The sequence below is a fragment of the Puntigrus tetrazona genome, chromosome 3 (genome assembly GCF_018831695.1).
Source record: "Puntigrus tetrazona isolate hp1 chromosome 3, ASM1883169v1, whole genome shotgun sequence".
In the NCBI taxonomy this organism is placed as follows: Eukaryota; Metazoa; Chordata; class Actinopteri; order Cypriniformes; family Cyprinidae; genus Puntigrus; species Puntigrus tetrazona.
In genome coordinates this window covers 6,373,045-6,399,487 of record NC_056701.1, presented here as the reverse complement: position 1 = coordinate 6,399,487, position 26,443 = coordinate 6,373,045, and the positions used below count along the sequence as shown (strand labels likewise).

Genomic DNA, 26,443 nt, shown 5'->3' with positions numbered 1-26,443 from the left:
AACCTTAATCCGCGTCTCACTCTACCTGACAAATTCGACGGGTCAGCCTCCAAATGTAAGGGTTTTTTATTACAATGTTCCCTGTTCATTCACCAGCAACCTAGTTTATACCCCACAGATGACAGTAAGGTTGCTCTGATCTGTTCCCTGCTCACCGGGAGAGCGCTTGATTGGGCCACAGCCACTTGGGAGGCGCGCCGTATGTCTTTCCCCTCTTATCATGATTTCATGCGCGAATTCAGGGAGGTTTTTGAGCATGTAGCCGGAGGGAAAGAACCTGGAGACCAGCTGCCTGCCTTATCACAAGGAACCAACACTGCTGCCGATTACACGCTCAACTTTCGCACGCTTGCCGCACAATCAGGTTGGGGAGAGTCGCCACTCAAGCTATTGTATCGAAGGGGTTTGAACACCGAGCTCCAAGCTGAACTGGCGTGTCGTGATGAGGGCAAATCACTAGAGGAATTCATGGAAATCACCATAAAGTTGGATAAGGTTCTCAGAGCACGCCGCGGCAAGTACCCGATCCCCTCTTTCCAATATCCTGTCCATTCACCAGCACCGGAGCCTATGCAGATCAGCTCAACTCACCTTGACTCGGAGGAGAGAGAGAGAAGAGTACGTGAACGGTTATGTCTCTATTGTGGTCAAGCCGGGCACTTTCGAGTTTACTGCCCTACACGTCCCCAGCGCCAGCGCCAGCAACCTGCTTCGGTGAGACCGCACACTCATCCAGATTCCTTTGAAATCAATGTTCAGTTGAAAGCAAATTCGACATGGATTACTGCAACAGCTCTTATTGATTCAGGAGCGGCCGGTAATTTTATTGACAAAGCCTTTGCAGAATCTAACAAAATCTCTCTCATTCCTTGTGAACCCCATGTAGCAGTGGCGGCGGTAGATGGACGGCCAATCGGACCAGGAACTATTTCTTCCGTCACCCAACCTCTAACACTACAAGCAAGCCCTCTCCATTCGGAATCCATACGCCTCTTTGTAATCCACTCTCCCAAACATCACCTCATCCTCGGACTACCCTGGCTTGAGACTCACAACCCCACTATATCCTGGACTGATCACCAAATAACACGCTGGTCAACTAACTGCCACAACCACTGTCTTAAAGCCCCCGTGCACCAATCTCCCTCCAAACCATTTCCCGCTGTAGAAGAAGTCATCATTTTACCTGAACTTCCCGCTGAATATCAAGATTTAGCCCTTGCATTTAGTGAAAAAGGAGCAACACAATTACCACCTCACCGTCCGTACGATTGCGCCATCGATCTCATGCCGGGTCGTGTTCCTCAACGCGGTCGTGTCTTTCCTCTCTCACAACCGGAATCGGAGGCAATGAGATCCAACATCGAGGATGAATTGGCCAAGGGATTCATCCGTCCCTCTACGTCACCAGCATCTGCCGGGTTTTTCTTCGTCAAGAAGAAGGATGGAAGCCTTCGACCTTGCATTGATTACCGGAGTCTGAACGAGGTCACTGTCAAATACCGTTATCCGCTCCCCCCTTGTACCAGCCTCTCTAGAACAACTCCGTAAGGCCAAGTTTTTCACTAAATTGGACCTCAGAAATGCATATAACCTGATCCGTATCAGAGAAGGAGATGAATGGAAGACTGCTTTCTCCACTACATCTGGGCACTATGAATATCTCGTCATGCCGTTCGGGCTCGCAAACAGTCCGTCTGTCTTTCAGGCATTTGTGAATGAGTTATTTAGAGACATGTTGCACCAATTCCTCATTGTTTATATGGATGACATCCTAGTGTACTCTGATAGCTTCGATTCTCATGTCACTCACGTCAGAACGGTCCTCCAACGCTTAATTGACAATGAACTGTACGCCAAGCTTCAGAAATGTGAATTCCATAGGACCCAAGTGGCTTACCTGGGGTACATTATCAGTTCTGACAGGGTGACGATGGACAAGCACAAGGTCAAAGCAGTCGTGGAGTGGCCGCGCCCCACTACAGTCAAAGAATTACAGCGTTTTCTGGGCTTCTCTAATTTTTATCGTAGATTTATCCGCAATTTTAGTATCATAGCCGCTCCACTCACCTCTTTGGTTAAAAGAAGTTTTCATCGCCTATCGTGGTCACCTGACAGCATCCAGGCATTTGATCAGCTCAAAGAAAGGTTCACGTCCGCTCCAATACTTCATCACCCAGACCCCAACCGGGAGTTTGTAGTTGAGGTAGATGCATCTAATGTGGGCATCGGCGCCATCCTGTCTCAACGTCACGGGCAGCCAGCAAAACTCTTCCCCTGTGCTTACTTCTCCCGCAAGCTTAACTCAGCCGAACGCAACTACGATGTGGGGGACAGAGAGCTCCTCGCTATGAAATCAGCCCTTGAGGAGTGGCGGCACTGGCTAGAGGGAGCCAAACTACCATTCACCATACTCACCGATCACCGAAATCTCGAATACATCCAATCCGCCAAGCGTCTAAACTCGAGACAAGCCAGGTGGTCTCTGTTCTTCTCCCGGTTTGATTTTAAAGTTACTTACCGCCCAGGGTCAAAAAATACCAAAGCGGATGCTTTATCCAGGCAGTTCGAGAGCATCCCTCAAGAGTTCTCTCATGAACCCATCCTACCGTCAGCCCGCATTGTTGCTCCAGTCCAGTGGGATATTATCACAGAGGCTCAACTTTCCGAACCAGCGCCTTCAGCTTGCCCTCCTAATCGAACTTACGTGCCCCAAGCATTACGACAAAGAGTTTTGCATTGGGTTCATGATACCCCCAGCGCCGGTCATTCAGGCATCACAGCCACCCTGCAGCTAGTTAACAACCGATTCTGGTGGCCAACCATTCGTTCAGACACCATACATTTCGTTCAACAGTGTGAGACATTCAATATCATAAAGACCTCCCATCAATGCCCAGCAGGATTCCTGCAACCACTACCCATACCGGAACGACCTTGGTCTCACATAGCTATAGATTTCGTAACTGATCTACCAGTCTCCAACTCCTTTACCACGGTGCTCACAGTCGTAGATCGGTTCTCCAAGTAATGCAGATTCATACCGTTGCCCAAACTACCCACAGCCTGGGAAACCGCTGAAGTCCTTCTACAACAGGTATTTTGCTTTTATGGGTTACCCGAAGATATCGTGTCTGATCGCGGCCCACAGTTCACCTCTCGAGTCTGGCAAGCTTTCTGTTCACAACTCAACATCAACATAAGTCTAACTTCAGGTTATCACCCTCAATCCAATGGTCAAGCCGAACGTCTGAACCAAGAACTGTCACAATTCCTCCGAAGTTACTGCCACAACAACCAACAGGACTGGAGTCGCTATTTAGTCTGGGCTGAGTATGCACAGAACTCCTTAAGGAAACAATCCACTGGGCTAACTCCCTTTCAATGCGTTCTGGGCTTTCAACCTCTATTATTTCCCTGGTCTGGAGAACCCTCCGCACTGCCCGCAGTCAACTCATGGTTACAAAGAAGTGAGGAGGTCTGGAACTCCGCCCACGTCCATCTCAGAGGAGCTGTCAGAAGGTTCCAAGCTCAGGCTGATCGTCATCGCCGAGATGCACCCGAGTGCTCTGTCACGAACAGCACCTCTGTGGCTCTCTCCGACCACCACCGGAGGGAGCTCTCACCGGAATACTGATCACTAAAGACTACATTTCCCACAACCCCGTGCCTTGGGCTGATTAGAGCCACCAGGTGTTCCGCATTACTCAGCCTTTATAATGACCTCCCTCACGATCACTCATCGCGAAGTCTTGTTTGTATCTACAGCAATTCCGAGCGTTTATTCTTGTGTTTGTTTACCTGTTGCCGACCTAGACCTTGTTCGTTCCTGTGATTGATATCTGCCTGCCTACCGACCTTCTGCCTGTTATTGTTTACGTCTCTTGGATTCCCCTTGTGTATTATCGTTTGCTCCTGTTTGACCCTGCCTGCCCGACCACGAATAAAACTCAGTCGCAAATGGATCCACCTGTCTTCGACGCGTCATTACACAGGAAGTCTTGAGGCTTGGAGCTCAGTCATCTTCCTCTTGTGCTCTGTGAGTATTATTTTTCAGTTGATGTTAGTAGTTTATATAATGTAAGAGACTGAGTGTTTTAGATCTTCTATATTTTCTTTTATTTCTGCTCTCTGAGTTTCTAATCTCTCTCTCTCTCTCTCTCTCTCTCTCACTCTTTCTCTCTCTCTCTTTCTCTCTCCCTCTGTGTTTTTAGTGCTGATTTTAAATGTCCACTCTAGACAAACTGCAGGTAAGATTCTTGTCAATATTTCCATATTTCATCAAATATGAGCAATTCTACAGTTACTGTTACAAACCAACTGAGAATTTCATTTAATTGTGATGAATGTATAGAAATGTTTCCTTTAAACAAGCTGAGTTATACATGTGACAATTCTGAGGTGACATGAAACGCTAAAAACATTTATCTTAAAAAAACATCAGATATATCTATATATATATATATATATATATATATATATATATATATATATATATATATATATATATATATATATATATTCATTCTGTAATAATTTAGATTTCAGAGAGAGAGAGTCAGGATCTTATATTAGGAAACTTGTTAAAAACTTTTGCAACTCGTGTTTTCAAATTCACTTCAAACTGATTTAACATGTGTGCATTACAATCAAGTTAAAACCGAACATTATTTTCTTTGTGATTTGTTGTTGTACAGCAAGACTAAAAGCCAAAATGAACATTAAACCTGATCAACATGTATTCAGAGGAGAGACAGTCACTCTCAGATGTGACATTGATGCTGAAGGAGTCACTATCTGGAAGTACAGCTGGTATAAAGACGGTTTAGTCAGTGTTTTCAGTGAAGGACAGGAACACACATTCAGGTCTGTTACTGAGTCTGATGAGGGTAAATACTCCTGTTATGGAGCAGAGAGAGAAGGCTCACGAACATCAATCATCAGTGATGCAATTACACTGAAAGTATCAGGTGAGTTTGATCATCTCTCTCTCTCTCTTTATATATATATATAAATATAATATTTGTGTGTGGGTGTAGTTAATGTTTAGAAAATACAAAATAGTAATAATAACATTTTTGTTTTATAATGGCATCACCATAGTTTTTATAAACTTTGACTAACTTGCCTATGTTTCTGTAGCTGGTGTGATTCTGGAGAGTCCTGTTCATCCTGTGACTGAAGGAGATTCTCTGACTCTACGCTGTTTATATCAACGTTCAACCCCACCAGACCTCAGAGCTGATTTCTATAAAGAAGGATCACTCATCCAGAGTCAAACTACAGAGATGATCATCTCTGATGTCTCAAAGTCACATGAGGGTTTCTACTACAGCATGTTAACACTGAAAGATTCGTTAGCAAATTGTTTGTGCTGTACACTTGTGATCTGGACTCAGTGTGAAACATTGTATAAAACACTGTGACGGGCTCTGTGTTAAGAGAGTACCAGCTCTTGCCAGCTCAGGTGTAGAACATAGTAGTTGTTAGCAATAGATGGATTGCATTGATATATTGCATTGACTCTCTACAGGATGTGTCGCGTTTTTCAAGGGGAAGGGAAATGGAGATCAAGAAGAAAAACCTCCAAAACAACATCAGAATGCATCTAATAGAAGTAGAAGACAAATAGAAGTAATTGAAAAAGGATACAAAATAAAGAAGCAAACTGGACTTTTGAAATCACAGAGAACACCAAACATAATGATATCGCAGTGGTCTCACACAGTACCCCACTGCAAGGTTACACTTTTAGCACGCTGTGTCTTAACACTGTGACCACATCATGAGTATCCTGGGAGCTCTTGATGAGATCAGATTGTTGACATGTAATGCTACTGTTATACACATGAATTATTAAAGTTATGCAGTTATTTGATGGATGGCAAATAAATTCAAGTGTGATTATTTGTAGACATCCTGTGGTCAGCTGTAAAGGAGCAACAGTAATATTGAAGCTTATCAAGCACAACTTAAACATTTTACATTTGTATATATTTAGCTGTGCATGTCTCATTCTGCTTGAAGCCAATGAAGGCTCATCAGAGGAGGCAGGAAAGACACTTGCTTCTTGGGACCCACTGCTCTGCACATTTTTATCTAACCGACTCATTTCAGTTCATATAGTTTCTTCCTAATGAGCTGATGATCTGAATCAGGTGTTTAAATTAGGAAGACATGCAAAAAGCTGTGGGTCCCCAGGAACAAGTTTGAAAACCACTCATCTAGAGTGACATAAAGGTTGCATTAATGTTTACATTGCAGTCACATATTGCAAAACTGGTTGGATTTGAAGAGTATATGTAAAACATATATATATCAGTATATGTACTTGATGAACACTATGTGTTGAGAGCATTTAATCTAATCTTTTTTAGAGGATTTTGCATCTGAACTCTTCATATATACTAATTAAAAATGAAGGGTGAACAGGCTTAAGCTGAGTATAGGCTACAGCAGTCATGGCACAGTTAAATGACACAACAGGCAGTTAACACACTTTTAAGTTTGCTTCAGGTGATAGGATATATAAATGAAATTATATTATATTGCTGTATGTGTGTTGTTTTTTGACCAAAAGCTACCAATTTTATAGTTAAGCTAATAATAATAATAATAATAATAATAATATCAATCACTAGGGATAAATTAGTGTGACTCCTCTATTTTAAAACTCACAAGACGTCACCGCACGAAGCACTGATAAAACAAGATCTGGAAGTCACTCTGTGAGCTTTTCTTCATACTGCATTTGGTTTATATGGCATCATGTCATGATCAACTTCTTAGTATTATGTTTTAGTTAATGCAAACTGTTTAATTTCTTTTAAGGTAATTTCTTCCTCTTTCACCTTAGGCTCTCAGTTACACATTGATGCATGATGCAGGTTAGGCTACATCTTTGTAAATATGTTTATAAGAAAAAAAATTTGAATAACATTTTTTACTGACTGTGCTACTGGTGAAAAATACAGCGTCCAGTCTCAGTCTACAATGAATGACTTGAGTTAGTTCTTTTTTTAATGTATATATAAAAATATTAAATCATACAATGTGACAACTAAACAATTACTAAACAAGTGCCTTCAGTGAATCAGAAACCCTTATTAGGAGTCATTAATGAATAATGTAAAATGATTTATGAAATGAGGCCTAGTGGGCTTTCTATTGTTCTGATATCTTGTATTTAAGGCTCATGAGACTACAGATACTGACGTGTTGTTCATAAGACAACCTATAGTTCAAGATACACATGGTATTTTATAAAAATGAATGATGTTATATATTGTAACTGCATGATATCGATCTGTCTGATCTATCGATCAACTGTCATCCGAAATACTTATCCGAAAAGACATTCGTTAAACGAACTGGGCTAATTGTTACATTAAAATATTAAAATAAAATATTGACTAACCAAGCCATTAAACAGTGTTCATATGTACAAATATATCAGTGTCAAACTCAATACCATCAGTATCAGAATATGATAGATACAGAGAGAAGTGGGCAGCTGTTTATTCTCTTTCATCTCCACCGCACTAACCAGGAAGGAAGTGTAGCAGTTGTTCACATTATTTCAATAAATTTATAAATGCAATACTTCCATTACAATAAGAGCCATTAAAATAGTGTTTCATGACATTTTTGTTAAAATCTTGCTAGTTAGTGAGACATTTTCTAAAAAAAAAAAAAAAAAAAAGAATTCTAAACATTATTAAATTATTTTCTGTAACACATCAGGTACATTTTTCTTCTGTCATGATGTTTCTAAAGGTTTAAGGAAGTCTTGAGCCTTTCTCACAGTCTGTGTTTTTACCAGTCTGTCATCATTCAGTCACAATGGACCTCAGTCAACTTCCTCTTGTGCTCTGTGAGTATGGTTTTCTTTGTATTTCAGTGAATGTTGATCTCTATTATATTATAGAATTAATCCTATTATTTAGTGATCCTGGGTATTTTTTTATTGCACAGATTATTGCTCTCAGTATTTGTAATTCGGTTCTAGTCCACGATGCATGAGTGAAAGATGAGTTTGAGAGAAGTGTGCAGTTAATGCTGTTAGTGAAGAGAAATTCACGAAGATAAATGTTTGGGAAGTCATTCAGTTTTTTGCTTTAATGGCGGCTTTATTTTGCTATGTCTGGTAAATATTCTGCTATTGTGCTTTAATGTTTAATTCTGGACACATATGTGCTGGTAATGTGTTACAGTTTTACTTGTTGCAATTATCTGTTTGTTTTTAATTCTCAGCTTCCTTAAAACTGAAACTTACTCTTTTTTTTTTTAGCATGTTTTCAATCTTATTTTTTTAACCATTTATTATCATCTGCCAAATATTTATTGAAAGCACAAGTTCAGGGATGCACAGTGGTGAACAATCTTGAGATAAACTCTAGCCAACGGGAGAGAACTATGCCTCCAGAGGTAGACGGTCAGGTGAACAGTACCAGTCGGTGGGCAAACCAGGCAGAAGAATGGAAAGCAGGCCAGAGCAGATAATAGTACAGCGTGCAACCAGAGTGAAGGGACTTAAAGCAGGTCAGAATCAGGGATAGATTCTCAGCGCAAGACTTTGTTGGCAGACTGCCTTGGGGAACCAACAGGCAGGGAATCTCAGGCTGGTAGAGTAGGACTGGAGGTTTTTGTGAATTGTGGGAAGATTCCATGCGTGTAATGGTTTTTATACTGTAAAACCTGTATGTGCAATTGTCCTACACCTAAACCTACCCCTTACAGGAAACTACAGCAATTTTTAGAAAAAAAAAAACGTCTTGAAAAATGTCCTGGTAAAGTCACTTTCTCTTTGTAATACTATGTGATACCCATGTCATCATACAAATCTCTGTCCTCATACGTCACAAAAATGTTGAATTATGGCGACATTGGCAGTGTCCTCATAAGCCACCTTCAAATTGCAATACCTCTGTCATTCCTATGTCATTAAACAAATTTGTGTCCCCATAATCCAGAAATGCCAACCTACACACACATACAGACACACACATAGTACAAACACACAATAAGACCAAACAAGACAGCACTCAGAACCACTCATCAGCAATACTCAGCAGCACAAGGTGAAACATGTAATCAAGGTGAAAAAAAACATAGAAAATAAAGAAAATAAAGTAAAAGAAATACCTAAATTTAGACTAATGAAAATCAAGACTAGAAACAACACTGAAAAAACACTATTTAGTTAACATTACAAATAAATATAAGCAAGATTATGAAGAAACGAAAATCAAAAGATATGAAATCTATAGCAAAAAGTGCAACAAGGATACACAATAACAGGGCAAGACTTGAACTCAGCAGCAAGTCTGAAATAAAGAACTAAACAGGAAGAAAAATATAAAGGGAGGAAAGTACATGAGGTAAGGAAACAGGGCTGGGTCACAGGAACACATAGTAGACAAACACACATTAAGACACACACACACACACACACACACACACACACACACACACACACACACACACACACATGCACAGTTGATCAGCTAAATGTTCACAATATAATGTGTTTCTTTTCTTTGTGCTTTTAGTGTTGATTTCAAACATCTACTCTAAACATACCGAAGGTTGGTCAATTCATGCATTTCATCACATATGAGTGATTCTGCAGTAAACCAGCTGAGGGTTGAGAAATGAGTGTTACATTTTATTGTGATTATAAATGCACCATTTTACCATGTTTTTATCAAGAAATATTAATTTGACAGACTGAGGTGTGACAGCAAATGAAAATTAAAGTTTAACAACTATTAAACAATGACAGGACATCATCCTCTGCTGAAATCGTTCAACAATAATGTTTCCAAATTCTTTATATTGACTTTATATTTATAGATATTCTCAAACCAACTCTGACTGTTAAGCCACAGAGTTTATTGTTCACTGGAGACTCTGTGACTCTGAGATGTGAGGTGGATCAGTCATGGGATCGATGGGAGTTTCTCTGGAGTAATGACTCAAACACTGAATCTACTGAAACTAAAACAATTGATTCAGTGAAAGTCTCCGATGGAGGAGAGTACAAGTGCAGAGCACAAAGAGGAACACATTACACACATTACAGTGAACCAGTAACACTGACAATATCCGGCAAGTATATTCATCACACAATGCTCTGAGAACACAATGAAATGAAATAAGTGACACACTTTACTCTAAACTGATTAGCATGTGTTTTACAATCAAGTAACTGTGTCCATACAGTTAAACAGCACATTATTCTCATTGTGAATTGCTGGCATTGTGTAGAAAAACCACAACCAAAAGTGAGCATTAAACCTGATCAGCATGTATTCAGAGGAGAGACAGTCACTCTCAGATGTGACATTGATGCTGAAGGAGTCACTATCTGGCAGTACAGCTGGTATAAAGACGGTTCAGACAATGTTTTCAGTGAACTACAAGAACTCACATTCAGGTCTGTTACCAAGTCCAACGCTGGTAAATACTTCTGTTATGGAGCAGAGAGAGAAGGATCACGAACATCACACCGAAGTGATGAGGTTACACTGGCAGTATCAGGTGAGTTCAATCATTTCTTTATGAACACAAACAGGTTTAACATGTTATTACTGAGCCGGCACTGCAGTACCTGTGCTACTAAATTTACTTTATCCCTGTACAGGTTTGACCAAACTATTGTTTTTTTTTTTTGCTGAGTTTTTAATGTTGGTATGGAAAAGGATTAAGCTAATTGGTTGATTCTTGTCACATGAGCAGCTGTGTGCTTGTGGAGTTCTGAAAAGTTTTTAACTTGATGTGGTGCAGACGCGTATGAAAAAACCATGCGGAGTCAAAGTAGCCCATTTCTTGGCAACAGTGGGTCTGTGCATCAGCTCACATGCTTTTTTCCTTGTGCTACGATATCTTCACCCTTATCATTAGCACTGTTTCGTTTTGTCTATGATAGTGCAAAGTTTTAAAACATCACAAATCTGCTTAAAACAAAATGTATTTAAAATTGAATTCAAGCTCTTTTAAGGACTTATATTTGTTTTCAAGTACTTTCCAGAATGCACGTGTCTAAGTGTGGGAACCCTGTGCATAACACTTTGGTTAATTGTGTCCTTTAAATGTTTGTTCAGAATGACCTCATTTGTCACTGTAATTGTAAACTGCAAAAGGTTTTCACAACTCAAACTTCAAATGACTTTATATTCCAGATATTGGCACACCAACTCTGACTGTTAAGCCACAGTGTTCATTGTTCACTGGAGACTCAGTAACTCTGAGATGTGAGGTGGATCAGCCATTGGTCGGCTGGCAGTTTCTTTGGAGTAAAGACTCAAATCATGAATCTACTGAAGCTGAAACTAAAACAATTGGTTCATTGAAAGTCTCTGATAGAGGAGAGTACAGGTGCAGAGCACAAAAAAGAGGATTTTACACACATTACAGTGAACGAGTTACACTGACAATATACGGTAAGTATTTTCATCACATAATGATATACTCTGAGAAGAACACAATGAAATTGATTCATAGGAAACTGAATAAGTGACTGTAAAAGCTGGAGAAAACAACACTTCATTCCTACCTTATTTATGTGATCCATTAATTAATTGCAAAATGTAACAATAATAGATCATTTTTATAATAATTATTGTTATTTTTAATATAAACACATTTGTAAATCTGATCTCTTTCATACATCCTGGCATTTGAACAGACAAACATGATCTCATGATAATTAATTAGGTGTAAATTGTTGTAATGTGCCTATGACTTGCAAATGTAAATTATGCTTTGGAGGAGCATGATCAGATAATCTGTCAATTAGGCACAGGTGTTACTGATTTAGCTAATCATCCTAACTAGCTCATCACGTGTGTAGGGTTGGGTACTGAAACCCAGTACCAGTATGGCACCGGTACCCTAGTAACCTGTATGTACCGAACCGAATCAGAATGCAGATTTTGTTGCCATGCCTGAATGACAAACCCAACAAATCTTTGTAGTGTTGCGAGTGTGCATTTTGTTTTCACATTCCAACCTGAAAACACTACTGATAGCAGCAGATAACCTTCCGTTAACTAGCTAAGCTAAACATGATTCAGTTTGAATGCCTAAAGCTAAACTTCCCCTGCTTCTCTGGATATATGCTCTTTGTTTGTGCAAGGGTGCTCTCTGGTGTCATGTTTGAATGAAACCGACATCATGTGTTTATAGTGCTAATGGCTAATCCGTCCTTTTTGGGGAAATTGTTTATGTATTTATTGTTATATATATTTCTATATATTCAGGCACTGTTTAGGCACCGGAACCATTTTAAAATATTGATTTGGCACCGGTATCGAAAAAACTCAAATGATACCCAACCCTACATGTGTGTATAAATAGTCATAGCAGACTTAGTCCAGTACTTAGACTGTTTTTGTGGAATCCCTCCTTCACCCCAACTTCTCATAGAGGGGTTCTTTGGGTTCCCTGTCTGTCAGTCACTACGAGTTATGTCGTGACGACAGATTGGGGTCTTGCATGAAGCCCTGATTAGCTCTGATAAGAGAAAATGACCAATATAATTTGGCAAGGGGTAACTAATCCTGAACCCCTCTCCATCACAAGTGTAATAGATTTTGCTTCGAAGCTGACAGTCCATTAACTACAAGCTTGAAGTGCTACACAAACAAAGAGGAGAAGCTGAAACAGAAGATTTTCTGGGTGGCGTTGAAGACACAATCAGTGGCATTCCTGCGTTCCGACGATTCCTCTCAATGTCTCACCCAAAAGAACAATTTCCGTGCACGCTCGTTTCACATCTTTTTAAAGATGTTGTTTCGCCTGTGTCTTCTTGGGTGCGGTCGTTTCCTGATCTCAAAACGACGGACGCAAGCAATCTCTTTAATGTCTGAGTATTCAGCATGGTGAGGATGCGTTTGTGGTGAAGGCATGTCCTCATTGCTAGGCAGTGGTTCTGACGGCACTTTAATACCGCCACTCTATCCTTTGGGACATAATGACACCCAGTAAGTCATCACCCATAAGTCATCACCCAGTTTGATTTTCGGCTGTAAGCAAAGAATCACTGGCTGACATATTTGGGGCATCTGAGGGTTAAAGTAAGTGCCTCTCCAACCTCTAGCCCCATGGACCACTTACTCCTCCTGTGGTGTTTGTCTCGTCGAGCGATTCGGTGGGGCCTTTTCATGGCGGTTCTCACGTTTCATGCGGAGAAGATTGCATGACGACCGCTGCATCAGTGGATGGGCTATCGTCAACTGAGAAGGACGAGGTGGAGCCACGCACTTCAGGTGCTGCGGCTTCAGCCAAGTCAGACCCAGAGCTGCTAGCCACACTTGCCCGGGCTGCCGTGGGTATTGAGCTGGAGGTCACTGCTGGACAATTGAATGCTGTGGATGGTTCCTTTGAACCAGGAGAAATGGCGGGGTAGCTCAGAGATATATGGACACTCCTAAGGTGGAGAGAGCGGTTGCAGTGCACTTCGGCCTGCAAAATGGCGCAAACTAGCGGAATCATTCCAGGCTCCTGTCCAAGGCCTGTAGGACCAAGGTAGCTCCTGCTGCTAAGGCCTACAGCACTGTGAGCTAAGCTGCCTCTGCCCTGCATGCCATGGCGATTATACAGGTATTTTTAGCCAAGGCATTAAAAAGTGCTGCACGAGGGTGGTCCCGACCCAGGGTTGATGCAGGAGCTGCGCATAACAGCCGACTTCGCTTAACAGGCGACGAAGGTCACAGCGAGGTCTCTCCACCAGGGATCTGGTGCTTTGGCACCTCAGCCAGTTGGGGCTTCGGGTCAACTGGGAAAAGAGCAAACTCACCCCCGGGCAGAGGATCTCATTTCCCGGGCTGTAGTTAAGACTTGTGAGTATGACAGCGTTTTCTCACGAATATTAGTGCTGACCTGCCTGAGTTCGTTCAGAGGTAAGACAGTGGTTCTACTGAAAGGAGATTCCTGGGGCATATGGCTTCTGCTGCTGCATTCATGCCACTCAGTTTGCTTCACGTCATCTTGTCATCTCACTTTCAGTCCATGGACAGACCTTGGTAGTATTTCTATGGACCGGGCTGCCCTTAGAACAAAAACCACAGATACCTTTATGACAGGCTGGGGCGCTACATGCCACAGGCAGGCAGTCTCGGGGCTCCGGACAGGGTCTCATCTGCTTTTGCACATCAACTGCTTAGAGCTACAGGCAGTGCATCTAGCTCCACAGCACTTCAGGCCGTTGCTGCAAGACAGACACGTATTGGTCCATATGGACAATACTGCGAATGTGTCTTACATCAACCATCAAGTGGGTTTACAGTCACACCGCATTTCACATCTTGCCTGCCATCTCCTCCTATGGAGTTAGTCACATTTCAGATTACTGCACGCTGTACATATTCCAGGGGAGTTCAATTGTGCAGTCGATGCGCTTATTTGACAACTTACCTTCCCTGTAGAATGGTGACTGGTAAATGGTAAAAGTTTTTCTTGCACACGTCGCTTGCCAACTATTGCAGTTGTCACGAATGAGGGGTCTGAGGCGTGCGGATCCATGTGCAGGCTTTTATTGAACAAAGGCATGGTCAAAGCAGGCAGACGTCAAACAGGGCAAACAGATGTATCAGAGGCAAGGCAATAACAAAATCCAAAAACAGGCGGTGGTCAGGTCAGGCAGCAAACAATCAGAAAATCAGAAGACAGGCAGGGTCAAAACCAGGGAAACAAGAAACAACAATCCGATAGAAATCCAAACAATGAAACAGGCAAACAATGCAACCTGCAGGTGAGTGGCCTGCTGCAGTAATTATAGTCCTCATACAGGAAGTAGCAGCAGAGGGAGTGATCGCAGATCACCCAAAGGTAAGAGCTCCCTCTGCTGGCTTGGTGACAGCAGGGTTATTAGGTAGTAATGCATTCTCCATTTTAGGTTGTGGTGTTTTCCATTTGACCCCAGTCTGTCATCACGACATAACTCATACTGACTGACAGACAGGGAATGTCTCGGTTACTTATGTAACCCTCGTTTGCTGAAGGAGCATAAGAAGACGTTATGTCCCCTTGCCTAAACTTCGAACTACACTGAGAGCTGAAATTTGGTTTCAGTTCCTCAGCAAACCCAATGAGTTTGCTGTTTGTCGCCTATTCATACCCGCATAATGGGGAGGGGCTCAGGATTAGTTAACCACTTGCCAAATTTCATTGCCATTTTCAGGGCTCCAAGCAAGGCCCCAGTCTGTCGTCACAACATAACATCTTTGTTCCCTCCATCACGTAACCAAGATGTTCTGGTTATTCTGGCCTCAAAGCCCATCAGTGTCCTTTTATGCACTGATCTAGATCTAGATTTAGTGCTTTGATGCAACCTGTGCTGTTAAAAGTGCTATATAAATAAAAAGGATTGATTGATTGATGCCACGTTTCTGATGGGATGTATTCGAATGATGCACACACATTCGCAAGTTTGCGGAGAGAGGATCAGGCAAATAATCTGGATAATATTTTTAGTTACTAACAACACCAATTCTGCTCTGCACTTTACACAAACCTACTATATTGCGCTAGAGAGGACTGGAGCTGTAAAATATTGTAATTGGTATTACTTTTGATGGTGCTTTTGACATGTAATTGCCTTTAACTGTCTGTTGTTCTTTTCTTTTACTGTAGAGAGATAGTTATGTTTAGGGAGTGAGAAAGACTTAAAAATGTTTTTAAATGCTATGTTTTTATGAAAATGGTTATTTTCTTGTATATTTCGGTCAACTGTGTTTTACATCCTTTTATATTCGCAAAAAGGTAGGTTAAGTGTGGTTAAGATGTAGGTTAAGGGGTCTAAAAATCTAAATTGCAAATTGATAAAATGACAGAAATGTATATTTGCGAAAAATTACAAAGATTTATTTTTATTGTGAATTGTTATTGTACAGAAAAGCCAAAAGCCAAAGTGAGCATTAATCCTGATCAGCACGTATTCAGAGGAGAGACAGTCACTCTCAGATGTGACATTGATGCTGAAGGAGTCACTATCTGGAAGTACAGCTGGTATAAAGACGGTTCAGTCAGTGTTTTCAGTGAAGGACAGGAACACACATTCAGTTCTGTTACTGAGTCTGATGAGGGTAAATACTCCTGTCATGGAGAAGAGAGAGAAGGATCACGCAGATCACAGATCAGTGATGAATTTACACTGACAGTATCAGGTGAGTTTGATCATCTCTTTATATATACACATATATATATATTAGGTCTGGCATTATAAATGTATTCGTACCGAACTGTCACATTACAGGCATCTCGGTTTGGTGCATGCAGCCTTATGACAAATACAGGCGATATAATCTGAATGCTAAACTATTATTTATTATGTAAATTAAAGGCTTTCTACTTCAGTCACGTTCCAACGGTGACACTGTGTCACATGTTTTTAAACCTTTATTGTCTTAATAATAATGCATCGCTGCTTTTATTTGTTTGATACATTGTGTTTATAAAAAAAAACCAAAAAACTGAAACTCAGCAAATACAGGCTACATTACCTGTCACACAGTTTTCCCCTTATTTATCGGTTAACTAAATGAAATATATTTCAGCAATTTATTTCTTGTATCTATATGCAGATTATGTATAAAAATTATAATGCAATATATTTTTATTTTCACAACTAGTTGGAAAAAATAAATTGTACTGCATGGCACCCTTAATATATATATATATATATATATATATATATATATATATATATATATATATATATATATATATATATATATATATATATACACACATACATTTAACTTGGTTAACAATGTCTCTATTTCAGATAAAGCCCAGACAGTTTTAAGTGTTTCTCCTCAGAAGTGGTTGACTGAAGGAGATCCAGTGACTCTGATCTGTGAGGTTAAAGGCTCCTCTACAGGCTGGACATTTAGCTGGTTAATAATTTCATCAGGTAAGATATAAAAATTTATAAAAAATTATTATGAATTTACCACCAATGCAATTTAGAAGATTCATGTAAAAACAACATTATCACTTTATACAGACAAGGGTCATCGTTATCATCCGCTCTCAGACAGCAGCAGAGGAGCTGGAGGAAACTACACTGTCAGTTCTGCTGCTCTAAAACACACAGGAGTTTATGTGTGTAGAGCAGAGAGAGGAAAACCAGCCTATAGCACAGATTACAGCAACACACAGTTGATATGGGTCTCTGGTGAGTTCAAACTCAATCGCAGAATGAATGAGACACTCCTGAAATGTTCCTTTAGAGCTTGAGGTGTTATTAAAATTTGTCATGTTATAACACATGACATGATGTTGCATGGTGAGATTGCATATTGATAGTAATAACTTTAAACAGCATCCTAAATAGTCCAAACAACACTTACCGGTGAATAGACAAATTAATTAGGACAGAGTTATACGTGAACACACAGAACTCATAATAAAGTAAATATTAGAACCCTTTAAAATACAAAAACCTGCATCTTACCTTATAATACTCCAAATGTATTTTTAGTTGTTAAATGATGTCTCAGTGGATATCCATAAGCGTAAGATGAGTACCTGTTAGTCATGCTGCTTCTCAATCATGTTTTGAGAAGTTTGAGGGTAGAGTAACTTCTCTCAGATGAAGCAACTGAAACAGGAAAGCATAGGGAGAGTTTTAGCAGTTCTTGTTACATGGTTACGTGGGGCACCACAGTATATTAATGGGTCTACCCCTCTTGATGTTCTTGCGGTTTTGATGATCTTACCAAAAGCCCAGGTTTAGGTAATGCATTAGTCCTGCTGTTGTTATTGTTAACATGGATACTGCACTCATTTGCTGATCCGTGCTGCTGAGGGTGAGACCATCATCAACAGTTCTTCTGTTATCAGACCCTGTTCATTTTTAGATTTGCTGTTTTTAGATTCGTGTGGATTTGTAAAGAAATCAGATATTCTTTTTTGACTCGCTATGGTTAGCTGAATAAAACATATTTGAATATTCCAATTTTTGCACAATCACGCCACTCACGCCACACTGACTTGTGTGCGTTATGACTAAAGGTGGAAAATTAAAACATTTAAACACCGGTTCCCGGTGGCTTTGTGTGCCACTGGAGATTTTCAGTGTAAAAATGAGTTTGACAGTAATGTACTGGGCTGTTTTAGTGCCCACAACACAAATCAATACAAAAATACAAATAATTTGCACTTAATTGTAATTAAGATAATGGTCTTCTCCTTTCCTTTCCTTTCCTTTCAGGAAAGCCCTTATATGGAGCTGGTTTGGGCATATATTATGCAAATTACTAACGTAGTGCATGCGGGTGCTTATTAGCCAGGTTTTTGTAAGAAGTTGAGTGTATAAATACCAAAAAAGTATGCAATTATTAGTTCATTAGATCCAATGTTTACACCCTTTTTGAGCTCCATATTCATTCGCTTCATGTTCATATTTTCTATGAGTTGATCTTTGAGTTATTCATGGTTGTTTATGATAATAATGAAAATAAAGTATTTTTTTGAAGTGTAAAATGTAAAAAATTTCATACTTTGAAGCATATTGCCGGTTATTTTTTTCCATGCAGCTTTCAGCGAGTGGGTCTGTCACACACTGTTGACAGGGTGTGTATTCACATAAATACATTAGCTCAAAATTACAATAAAAAATTGCCACTCTGGTCAAAAAAAGGTTCAGGATTAGCCAGTTGTTGAGGTAATTGAAAATGCGGACACCCACGTCCCTGAGAGGGACGAGGGCAGCCTCTGTGATATTAATAAAGAAGCGAGGAGACAATCCGAAGGGAAAAAACTCATACTGATATGCCCACCACTCAAAAGCAAGCTGTAGAATCCTCTGAGCCCTGGAAGGATTGAAACATGAAAGCATGCATTCTGCAGGTCTGTTTCTGCAAATCAATCCTGGTTTCTGGCACATTAGCATGTGTTTGTAGCATTTGAACGGACACGATTTTTCATTAGATCAAGTAACAATCCCAGACCCCTCACCCAATATAAACTGGGTGCCAGTGTGTCTGTGAATGACCCTGTGATTAATATTAGCATAATTTTAATTTTGTGTATTTGGTGTAATAAAGTTAAAAAACACATTATTTTTCACATTCCATTATTGTTGCTCCTCTAATCCTTGCCTTTCTAAAACACTAAGAGAAGCGAGGTGTTCTCTGATTGATGTTATTGGCTGAACAAGGCATTGTTGCATCCAGTGGAGACATAATTACTGATTATAATATCTTACTGTCTTTTTCAACCATTGAAGATTATTTTAAACATAACATCATGTCTGTATTGTGATCAAAGAAATGACAAAAAACATAGCTTTTACTATATACTGGGGATCTTTAACTAAAATGGCTTGAGGTCCAGCAATGAACCCTCCCTTCCAGCCGAGGTCCGGACAATAATATATAAGAAAAAACTATTTTTGTAAAAAGACTGTAAAAAGCAGATGCAGGTTTATAAAAACAATCAAATATTATATGCATTGAATAACATAGGTATATTTTACTGCTTTGTTTAAATTATAACACATTATCTATCTACAAGTTCACGTTTGCAACTGTGCGTTTGCTACTTAAAAACCTCAGGCTGTTTGAAAATGGAAAACCTTTCAGAATGACAGCACACAAAGTCCAAGAGACAGACTCTGAAACTTACAGCGCTCATATTTATTAGATGAATAGCCTTTTTAATTTTTTTGCAATTCACGTCTTTCAGTCCCTGCATAATTAATCCATAATTAACCATAATTAAGACTCTCTTGTACCATTGACTAAAAGTACCAAGATTTTGTAAGGAACGATCCACTTTTCACTTTTTTTTCGCTCACTGAAAGTTTCGTCTGTCTACGCACATGCAGTGCGCCACTCTCTGCTCTCATCGCTGCACCCAAACGGCACTAGAGATGACCTTGATGTAAAATTGATTTATTAGAAATTCATTTATTATGTCAAAAGCCTTTGCAGATTTAGACAGGAGTTTGCTAGTTGGTGAGCCCACCATCACCACAGTAAAGACTACAAAAGCTGTGTTGGTTGACATAGAAGCGCTCCGTCAGGTTTCAAATCTTAATCTTCTGTTTTGGCTGTAGGTCTGGGTCTGTATAGGAAGGTTTCCGAGTCCGGACCCAGACCGTGGTCCGCCTGTTATCCACAGCTATAAACCATATAGTTGCCATAGAGCTATACTAGACTAGGCTCAAAACTCAGATTTTTAAAATAAGTACTTACAGGCTGTGAGTCATCTCCATCTGCCATCAGTCGCGTCACTGTCAGTCGTTACACACATGTGCGCTGTTAGCATTCAAATCAAAGTGTAAATAGTCACAGACAGTGCATCTGTGTGTTATATCCGTACAAAAGTATTTTTGTAGCTTCGTAACTCCAGTTGAACACTGGCAGGGTTGAACGACAGCAAATGTGTATAGACAAGACACGAGAGTAATCCTAGAGCAAGCGAGGGTCTTCGATCAGCAAAAGTAATCCAGGGCAAAAGGCAGAGATAATCCACATACAGTAAATAATCCAGGCAAGTGGCAAACACAATCCAAACAACAACAAGACGAAAGATGAATCCAAGATACACAGGCAAGAATCTAAACACAGGGAACTGGCTATGCAAGTGATATATGCTAAACAATACTTTGAGTTGAAAAGATACTTTGAGTTGAAAAGAACTGCTATTTATGGTTTGAGAGTGATTGAATGCAGGTGAGCATGTGATGAGTGCAATCAGGTGTGTGTGTGTCATCAGTGCAATGGGTAATGGAAATTGCAGTCCAGTGCAACAGTTTGTGTGGTGTGAGAATAATGGGAGAGTGACATCTGGTGGTGAGTGAAATGAAAGTCCATGGGCTGAGTTTATGACAGTTATCAATATAACTGTAATTATCTTCTCAGGTGTTTCTCCTCCAGTCTCTCTGATCATCAGTCCAAACAGAACTCAACACTTCACATCGGTCTCTCTCTCTCTGAGCTGTGAGGACCAGAGTAACTCTGATAGATGGACAGTGAGAAGAAACACAGAGAGTGGACATCTAGAAGATTGTTCATCATCAGTGTGGGGATCACAGACAGGATCTTCATGTACAATCAGATCCACTATCGTATCAGACACTGGAGTGTACTGGTGTCAGTCTGAATCTGGAGAGAACAGTCATCCTGTTAATATCACTTTACACTGTGAGCCTGTGTTTCTCTATTTATTCATTTATGTGTTTTTAATTTTTTATTTACAATCAGTACACAAAGCAGTTTATTAAACAAAAACAGGAAGCATTAGCCTGCATTTCAAAAACAAAAATAAAAAACACTGGGTAAAAGAAATTTAGTTTTTTAAGAAAAAGTGTATTATAATTAATATTATTATTATTATATTTTTACCACAAACTTGCCATACTACAATCAGCACACATTTTCTCTATTTCTGTAGCTGGTGTGATTCTGGAGAGTCCTGTTCATCCTGTGACTGAAGGAGATTCTCTGACTCTACGCTGTTTATATCAATATTCATCCTCGCCAAACTTCAGAGCTGATTTCTATAAAGAAGGATCACTACAGAAGAGTCAAACTACAGAGATGATCATCTCTGATGTCTCAAAGTCACATGAGGGTTTCTACTACTGCAAACACCCAGAGAAAGGAGAGTCACCCAAGAGCTGGATCTCAGTCAGAGGTGAGACTGTAGGTCAGTAAACACTACTGAAATGTTTCTGTACCATTTACAGCTATTTAAAAATCTATGTATCTCAGCTTCCTCCAGAACAACAATATCTGACGATTTCAATCCCATGATAATTGGAGTGACTGTAGGACTGACTGTCTCATCTTTGATCATTGTCTTCATGATCCTGCTGTGCTGCTACAGAAAAAACAAAGGTTTAAGTGACACCTTTGCAGACACTAACTTTTTTTGAACAAATCCATAATGTGGCAAATACAAACATGCAACTAAACACTCTATATGCATGAAGGAGACTAGAAATATATGATTTTAAAACATTTACCTAAACCTGGAGTCAATTTGCCTCAACACACCTGCTTCGAAGTTTCCAATATAGCATTGACATTGATTAGCTGGTTCGGGTTTGTTTGATAAGGGTTTTAGCCAAACTGCAGAACACCAGCCCTACAGGACAAGCGTTGACCCCTGACCCAAACTAACACTGTATGTTTGACTAGGTGTAAGATCTCCCCCTAGAGTCAGTCAACAACAGAAAATCAGTCAGACATCAGAGAAGAACCAGAGTGAAGGGAAATACAACACACTGCTGTCTGGTCAGTCTTTACCTGTTGACTATATGAATATGCATATCTTTACAAGATAAAATTGAAGACACTTTCAAATCTCATTAAATAATTTTCTTCTAATATTAAATTTGTGTAACCATAATTCTGTATTAATTTTTTGTGTCCATTCATAACATGTAATATGTCATTTACAATGTTAATAGCAGTCCTTTAAGTCGGTGTGAACACAAAAAGCTATACGTGCATGTATGATAAAATATACATGATATACGGTACATGAAAATGTGTATGATATAAATGACAAAATGTATTATTATTGGTAAGAAACCCATGCATTCATTTATTACAGGAAAGGCTCATATTTATGACTCTGTTGATGCCACAATTAATAAAGACATAAGCGCAGGTAATGATGATTTCTCAAGGCAGAAGCTCTAAATAATCAAATCCATCTTTGTTTTTCATTTTGCTTTGTCATTTAGTGTTATTCAATTGTTTGTTGTTCACTGTAGATAGTGTAAGTGGACCTACCGATGTCACCTATGCTGAGATTGAACTCAAATCTACAGAGAAACAGAAAAAAAATAAAGAAAACAAAGGTAAACTGTATCATAAGTATCAGATTTTATGATCATGACAGTAGTGTAGCAGACCACTGTGGTAAAAGCCCTTTGGTTTTAATTTTTTTCCACATCAGTAAAAAGCAGTATATATGCTGTAGTGATATTGGTAACTGTAATTGTACTAATATTAGTAAGATATAGCGATATTAATGTAACTGTTGGCATCTTTTAGAGAAACCCAGTGAAGGTTCTGACACGGTTTACTCTAATCTGAAGCTGGTGTCCCATCAAGGTGAGTGTCAAAGTAAAAACTTTTCGCAATTCACAAAGAGCCACTGAACTGCATCTACAAGCAACATTTAGAATCTAAGAAATATATATATATATATATATATATATGAAATTTAAAATGTGCATTTTAGCATTTTTATTAATTTCTATATTCTCAGGTGCTGGATTCAGTGATGTGACGTATGCTCAGGTTTATGTTGGATCGACCGGGACTTAATATTAATGATGCACTGCTTCTTGTGCTTTTGTAGCTATGCATGCTAATATTTACAAGCAATGATCTGATTATACACTGGATAAAAACAGGAAAGGTATCTTTTACTGCTGCACAGAATTTACTTATATTGGTTGATTCCAGCAGTAGCTTATCATTTGACTGAGGGTGACTATTATACAGAATATTATAAACAGCATAGAACTTTTTTCCTGAATATTAATTAAGCGACCAAGTTTCACTTTTATTTCACATTTTTCTTAAAGGCAATTTTTTAAATATTCATGTCTGGAAATGTTGTCTTAAAAGTAAATGTACATAATGAATATATGTTTTTATAGGTATGTTCAATTAGTGAAATTATTTGTAAAACTTATTATTTAATTAATTTTCATGGCTTTCAAGAGATGAAAATGTATTAATTACAAAGTCATGATTCTGTAGCTTGTTTGTTAGTCTTAGTATGTATTTTTTTCGGAATACATTTCTAAACTTTGTGGACTTTTACATCATTACTTGGGAAACTAAGATTAAGCACACAGCCTATTTTTATACTGTTGTGAAAGTTTTAGTTTCCCTTTTGTTCTATTTCTAACATGATTTTCATGGTTATGGAAAAATTATGGAAATGGGTAAAGAATTTGCTTATATATATATAGTGAATGTTAACATTTTCATGCTATTTAAGCTTTAAAATATTTAATTGTTTATAAATATCTTTCATTTTTAAAACTGTTTATCCAGTAGCAACAAACAAACAAAAAATTCTTTAAAAATGTAAATAATCGTTCACAATTATGATCATAAACTGTTGTTTGGCTGTAATATACTTTGTTTTTTATTACAATAAAGCTTTCTTTGCAACTTGCTCTTTAAACATCTTTATCTACTGCTAAAATAAAGATATTTTTTTGGAGACCTTGCACATCAAAGTCAAAAAACAACTCAAGTTAACGATTTCTGATGAGAGTAAAAATAGCGTTGAGAATTTCAATGGACATTTTTGTCCTCTTAACAACTGTGTTTGGTGTCATAAAAAAAAAAAAAAAACATTGATTTGCAGAAAACTTTAACAGTTTCAGAGTGTAAGGTTGAAAATCATCAAAGCCTTTTGAATAAAACCTAACTAGATTGTGAATACATCAGAAGTGCTGCGTTGAAAGACGCTATCTGCTGATTGGTCAGTTTCAATGTCTCACATGTGGTGTTTAGTCGCGAAGTCACAGAATATATAAAAGTGTTTTTTACTCTTTTTTCTTGTACTGTTCTTGGGGCTGTTCTTTTTCTGTCTCACTCACTCATACAGATAGCTGGATTATTATACAGTAAGTGAAGCCGGTGACATAAAGCAGAAGTCCGGTATTAACAAAGACACGAGGGAAGAGACCAAACAAATACGAAAGTGAATCAATCCGTGATTTTATCTAAAGTCTTCGAGCGGTCTCTGACTTTTTAATACGTTTATTATGCTATATGTTAGCCTTTAGCGTCACAATCGTGCCATTAAAAATGTTTTAAATATTGATGTCCGGCACTAATTAACTTTGCATCTGTTCATCCCCACTCTTCAAACATCATTTGGCCTGCTTTGGAAGGTTTTTGTTGGATTGAAAATTCTTGGCCGCTGGCCCACAAGGAAGCCCTGGAGTGACTGAGAAAACAAGAACTGCCCTTCCATACACTGGTATGCTGGCTTTTGCCTCTACAGTGTAAACACTCTGTTCTTATGTGAAACCTTGGATTTCCTACCAGCTAATCACAAAGAGTTGTATAATGCTTAATAAAAGCCCCAAGAAATGACAGAAGCATTCTGCTGTGGGGTCACACTTTTTATTAGTGTGTCCTTAACTACTATTTTCTTGCATTAAAAATAAGTGCAACATACAAAGTACACTTACTTACAAGTACAAAGATGTTGATCCAGGTACATGTTGCACTTGGTCAAATCGGTTTCTCAATACAAACGTCTGTGAATATATATTCTCTTTATAATCTCCTTCCTCAATTCTGCTCCTTTGGGAATTTTGTTCCCACACAATTTACTACACACAGCAGGTTGTGTGTTTAAAACAGTGAGAGGAAACCCAGCATCAATGAATCCTGAAACAGAATGTTATATCAAGACTGGAAATGGGAGGGGAATAAACCAGGATTTCTTGTTTTTAGATGTTTGTAAATGAACAGTAGCTGAATTTAAAACAGAACATTTTTTTATGTTTGTTATGTTGACTGGCCATTACGTGGTCAAGGGTGCTACTTTTTGTTTCATTATTCGGCAGTATGGAGCTCGGTCAACTTCTTATTCTCTGTGAGTACTTCCTTTGTATTTCTGTGGAGGTTAATGTAAATGAGCTAGGGGTTTATTGCTAGCTTTTCATGTGGCTCTTTTGGAGTCAATGTACATTTTAGAATGAAGGGTGTTCAAAATAGGCCTAATTAATTTCTTTTTAAGAATTGGTGATTGTTCAATTGATTAGCAATGAAGAATTGTTGAGAATACAAAACTTTTTTTCCTCAAGATAAAAAATAAGAAGGAAATGTCAGTTAAGAATAAATTTCTTCTTAAAAATGTGTTTGTGAATCCGGTTCCAGCAGAGCAAAATCGCAGCCAAAATCAACAAGGCTTTGTGCATCATAAAGTTAAATGAAAATAAATAAATAAATAAATAAATAAATATAAATGAAGAAAAAAATAACATCAAATAACACGAAGCTCTTTTATGTTAGTTTGTATGTTCGTTTTTTGGGGGGTTACCATTGTGGTAAAGTATAGAACATGCTAGTAACATGCAGTAAAAAGTGCTTTGTGCATGCCATGGATTGTAGTCTTTAGATTTTGTACAAATTATTCTTCTTGGAAAAAGTTGTAAAGAAAATGTTGAAAGTATTTAAACTCAATGAAAATTGAGTATTGGTTGAAAGTGACAATATAAATTTTAGATCCACTGAATTTAATTAATAGAATAACCTGAAGAATGTTAAGTTGATTCAACTAAACAAAATTGAATTAACTTTACATAATTAACTTATATACAAGCAATATTGTTACTTAAATGCAAAGTTTGTAAATTGAAGTTTGTAAATTGCTATAGTTTGATTAGTAAAACTATACATCTCTTGTAAGATTTGTTTTGTTTTGCTTATTCTAT

At 38.7% G+C, this 26,443-nt stretch overlaps 3 protein-coding genes across 9 annotated transcripts in view; all 3 read left to right on the top strand.

Moving 5' to 3' along the window:
* Window positions 1-5,441, top strand: part of LOC122333927 (sialoadhesin-like) — a 30,239-nt gene extending 24,798 nt beyond the window's left edge. Inside the window, exon 22 of the mRNA XM_043231799.1 lies at window positions 5,143-5,441. Coding sequence (XP_043087734.1) covers window positions 5,143-5,426 — 284 coding nt within the window. The 3' untranslated portion in view covers window positions 5,427-5,441. The remainder of the gene's footprint in view (window positions 1-5,142) is intronic.
* A 2,393-nt stretch (window positions 5,442-7,834) lies between these two features.
* Window positions 7,835-24,145, top strand: LOC122341433 (Fc receptor-like protein 5). The gene is made up of 16 exons (XM_043234801.1): window positions 7,835-7,873; window positions 9,552-9,587; window positions 9,856-10,110; window positions 10,270-10,542; window positions 11,184-11,444; window positions 15,897-16,169; window positions 16,790-16,918; window positions 17,012-17,182; window positions 20,877-21,158; window positions 21,409-21,651; window positions 21,729-21,854; window positions 22,158-22,253; window positions 22,576-22,632; window positions 22,739-22,825; window positions 23,022-23,081; window positions 23,239-24,145. The coding sequence occupies exons 1-16, from the start codon at window positions 7,843-7,845 to the stop codon at window positions 23,295-23,297; spliced, it is 2,439 nt and encodes an 812-aa protein (XP_043090736.1). The 5' UTR covers window positions 7,835-7,842; the 3' UTR covers window positions 23,298-24,145.
* A 1,302-nt stretch (window positions 24,146-25,447) lies between these two features.
* The window catches only part of LOC122341427 (Fc receptor-like protein 5), a 29,000-nt gene continuing 28,004 nt past the window's right edge, over window positions 25,448-26,443 (top strand). For 4 of the 7 annotated variants that reach the window (XM_043234783.1, XM_043234778.1, XM_043234779.1 and 1 more), the window contains exon 1: window positions 25,449-25,602. In XM_043234783.1, the coding sequence (XP_043090718.1) occupies window positions 25,575-25,602 (28 nt within the window). In that variant the 5' untranslated portion in view covers window positions 25,449-25,574. Of the gene's footprint in view, window positions 25,603-26,443 lie in introns of all 7 variants that reach the window. The other 3 variants (XM_043234781.1, XM_043234784.1, XM_043234780.1) reach the window with 1 other exon arrangement.

Coding starts and splice junctions, on each gene's coding strand:
- LOC122341433 (XM_043234801.1), top strand. CDS start 7,843: ATGGACCTCAGTCAACTTCCTCTTGTGCTCT. Junction 21,159..21,408: donor TGTTAATATCACTTTACACT/GTGAGCCTGTGT, acceptor CTATTTCTGTAG/CTGGTGTGATTCTGGAGAGT. Junction 22,826..23,021: donor AAAAAATAAAGAAAACAAAG/GTAAACTGTATC, acceptor GGCATCTTTTAG/AGAAACCCAGTGAAGGTTCT.